The following is a 4,095-nucleotide window of genomic DNA, read 5'->3' on the forward strand; positions in this document are numbered from 1 at the left end:
GTTCGGGCTGTGAAGGTGACAACAGAAGATGAGAAGGAGTGGTTAAAGAAAGATTATGAAGAAAAGATAAGCATTTTAAACACTGAAAACACTCAACTCAAGAAGGACATTATGGAAAAAGACAGGGTGATAAAAGAGCTGTGTGCAGTGAAAAGACATTTCATAAAGTCTACAAACCAAAGGAGTGAAGGGGACAAAGAAAAGCTTGAGGAAAAGATGAAGGCGCAAGAGCAAGAAATTGCAGGCTTAAAGAAATTGTGTGTAAAGAAAGAAAAAGACACGGAGCAAATGCTGATGGATCACAGGCAAGAAGTGATGAAGCTCAAAGAGATGACTGAACAGCTGAAAAAAGAAAATGAAGATGCAAAGAAAATGTTGAAAGTGACGATCAGTAGGATGCAGAGGCACTACAAAGAGACGGAAACTAACGGGACAAATAAGATGAACACCGTGCACTTTAATAAAGGTGATCATGGAAAAACTGTGACAGACCTAAAGTTGCTGGAGGAGCTTAGCAGAAGACCAAAATGGGCATTCACAATACCTTCAAATCATCATCGACATGTCATCAACCACTGTGAGTATGAGAAAGTGATCCTGAGTGTGGTTACACAATAATGAGTATACTCTGTAAGAACAACGTCAAAATGTCACTCATTAAGTTCCAGAAGCAGAGCAGAAGAGCCTGGCTGTGCCGGACAGTGGTGCCAATGTCCAGTACAAGGCGAGTAAAAATGGAGTTGACAGGCCAGTCCGACCATGATGAACGCACAAAACGCTCTAGATAAGACTAAGTTTCTTTTATGTGAACACAAAGGTCTTTACAGCTTTCCTAAAATACATTCCTAAAGTTTTTCATGCATCTCAGCCTCATTTATATCCATAACACATCAGTTTGATTTATTTATTTGTGCATCATTTGAAGCATCAGAGTGGAACATGTATGACAATTCATTCAAATTACGATAAGGATTAATTCATTGGGCCTCCCTAATTTAATGGCAATCAACCAGAAGTAAATTATGTAAATATTTCACGCTGGGTTGAGGTATTTGACTCCACGAATACAATTTATTTCACTAAATTCACATCACTTACTTGAAAAAGTTATTTTAAGTTTCAGGAATATTATACGCATCCAAAATGTTTTGCAGATGCATTGTCATCAGGATTTTTAAGATTAGCTGTTTTCCCATTTTCCCAAACTGCTGCCCAAATCCATTTAAGTGTGTTTACTCCAATGCTACTACGTCCTTTACTTATTCTTGCAAAAATCAAGTATGCTAACATACTGTACTGGAATACAACCCACAGTGTATTAAATAACTGAAAGATTGCCTAGTACAGTCCCTTTTTTTCCCCAACAGAAAGAGTCTGCAAACCCAGCAAGCAGACATGAAGCAGGCTTGACTTCATCATGGCTCAGAGCTGGAGGTGCAGCCCTCGGAGCAGCAGCTGGAGCCTTTGTGGCCTCATCCAGGGTGGGCACAGGGATGAATGCCAGGTCAGCTGGCTGGGCTGCAGCTGGGGCTCTCCTGGGCAGCTTATTGGTCCAATAAATTAGATACCTGATTCAAGAGACCTAAGATCTATTATATGACCATGTTCAGTGTACAGACGAAATATGGTCTTGGCTTCTACTGCTTTTGTGTTCTGTACGTGAAACTCAGTAACCCAAAGTGCATATATTTGATTTTTTTTAATGCCACATTGGAAATAATATCAGCTGTACACTTTTATCTGCTGAATGTTAACAGCAACTGAGTAACTAGATGCAGATACCAAAATTATACTCACATCACAACAGTTTTTGTGCTTTATTTCGGCTTTGAATAACTGGTAGTTTGAACATAAGTCCTCTGTATGGAAATAGCTGGTAAAATAAAATATATATTGTACAGGATATGGCACAAATGTTGGGGCATCTTAAACTATCAGACTTTTAGAAGATTTTCTGCTCACCCAACTCTGTGCCTGAAAATTGTACGTTCCAAAGTTTGATTTATATATGGTCTTTTTTCACACATGGAAATCTAAAGCAAAGTTTGAATTAATATGAATATCTCAAAAACTATTAAAGATAAAAGCCTGAAATTTTCCTTAGTCTTACTGATTCAATTGTATGATTGTATGCTTCTAATAAGGAAACCTGATCTCTGACACATGCCTGACAAAAATCCTATTGATGGAAAAAATGTTTTTCCAAGAACATTTTAAAATATAATAGTAAAATAGTTCCTCAAACCCTTTTCCGTTCTATTTATGCTATGACACAAAAAATCTTCAGTTTAAGACAATTGTTTTTAATTCTCTTACATTCCATATGTGTATTTGTGTGTCTATTTTCAATTTGATTTGCATATAGCAGCAGAAAAGCATCTTGTACTTCATATAACAACAAATAATTTCAATAAAAATGAACAATGAGCTGAAACAAATCCCCATTATTTTCCTGGATAAATGATGGGGCTCAGGGATGTATCCCTGACAAAATACTGAAACATGAAGTTGCACCCTGTTTTGTCACTATCTATGAACAAAGAAATAATGAGAAAAACATTGAGTGATTAAACTTTATTAAAGTGGTTATTTTTGTTTACGGTAAACAAAACTCAGAATTTTATTTCGTATTTTGGTAAGTTTAAATCCATATATGAGAGGATTCATAACTGGAGGGATGACGAGAAATTCAATAGCGATGAAGTTTTGGAGGCTTTGGGGTAAATCTGCAGAGCCAAATCGCATATACATCAAATCAAAAAGTATTACAATCAAAAATGTGATTAAAGAAGTCAGATGGGGCACACAGGTCTGCATAAACTTCGCCCTGTCCTCTTTGGACCTTACAGATGTTTTAATAAGGTGCATGTACGTCCACATTATGAAAAACCCATGCGAAATATACATGATAATTGTTGCATATGAAACAACACTATTTAAAAGGGTGTCTGTGTCAGAGCAAGCAAGTTTAACAATTACCCAGTTCACACAGAAGACCTTCTCAATTTTTGATCTGCATAATGTCAGTCTTGATGTTAGCAGAATACTGATGGAAAAAATGCATAAAGGAGTCAGCCAGGAGAAACACACCAGCTGAGAGAGCCTCCTCTTACTCATGAAAGAGTGGTAGTGCAAAGGGCGACATATAGCCAGATACCTGTCAAAGGCCATGACAGCTAAAATGGACAAATCACAGCAAGCAAATGAGTACATGATAAAAGCTTGTAAAAGGCACCCTTCATAGGAGATTTCTTGAGAAGACGACAGTAAATCTAACAGGAATTTTGGGTAGAAACCTGTGGTCCCATAAATTGCATTAATGCAAAAACTGCTCAGTAAAATGTACATAGGTTCATGGAGGTTTTCATCCAAGACAATGAGCACAATCAGAGACACATTGATTAATATGATCATACAGTAATACATTAATGTGAGTGAGAAGATGGTAAGTCTGATATTCATTGTCTCATTAAATCCAGAGAGAGTGAACATTCTCACAACAGAAACATTATCCATAATCAGAGAGCAATACTCACAATTTCAAATGTTCAGATTATACCTGACGAGTGTTCAAACTGCAGAGTGAGCAGCTACACTGTGCTGTGTATTCTCACTCCGCTCTCATTCAGCACCGTCTATTAATAAACGCTTTGATGATGACAGCACAACAGCTGGGAATTCAAACTCATATTGCCGGTCCTCTAATAACTCGTTTCCGTACGTATAAAAAAAAATTGCATTCAGTTTCAGTAATTGAGTATTTTTGATTGTCTAAGGAGCTTGGAAAGAAAAGCTTCTGGACTTCTTTAAGTTGCTTGAAGACGTTGCACCTCTCATCCGAGAGCTTCTTCAGGTCTAGCCTAGAACTGAAGAACCTTCACAGATGAGTGTTTTTGATATTAGAAAACTTTAAGAATTTGTGAATTGTTAACTTGTTAAGTAATATTTTTCCTAACTATGAATTATGTAAAAATTGCTGTAAAAATTAGATTATGTTAACTCTAGATGTCTGGCCTGTAGTGTTTTATAAATTAGATTTTTGCAGTGTACAGTGGTTAAGGTGTTCTGGTCCTGGGTTCAGTGTATAGAATTTTT

The 4,095-nt window shown here is 36.8% G+C and overlaps 1 protein-coding gene across 1 annotated transcript; it reads right to left on the reverse strand.

The window, feature by feature from the left end:
- Positions 1-2,586: 2,586 nt before the first annotated feature.
- Positions 2,587-3,516, reverse strand: LOC120731377 (olfactory receptor 142-like). Its single transcript, XM_040028388.1, has one exon. The coding sequence runs from the start codon at positions 3,514-3,516 to the stop codon at positions 2,587-2,589; it is 930 nt and encodes a 309-aa protein (XP_039884322.1).
- Positions 3,517-4,095: the final 579 nt, after the last annotated feature.

This window comes from Simochromis diagramma, unplaced genomic scaffold, assembly GCF_900408965.1.
Source record: "Simochromis diagramma unplaced genomic scaffold, fSimDia1.1 OVJJ01000343.1, whole genome shotgun sequence".
NCBI classification, from domain to species: Eukaryota; Metazoa; Chordata; class Actinopteri; order Cichliformes; family Cichlidae; genus Simochromis; species Simochromis diagramma.

Coding starts and splice junctions, on each gene's coding strand:
- LOC120731377 (XM_040028388.1), bottom strand. CDS start 3,516: ATGGATAATGTTTCTGTTGTGAGAATGTTCACTCTCTCTGGATTTAAT.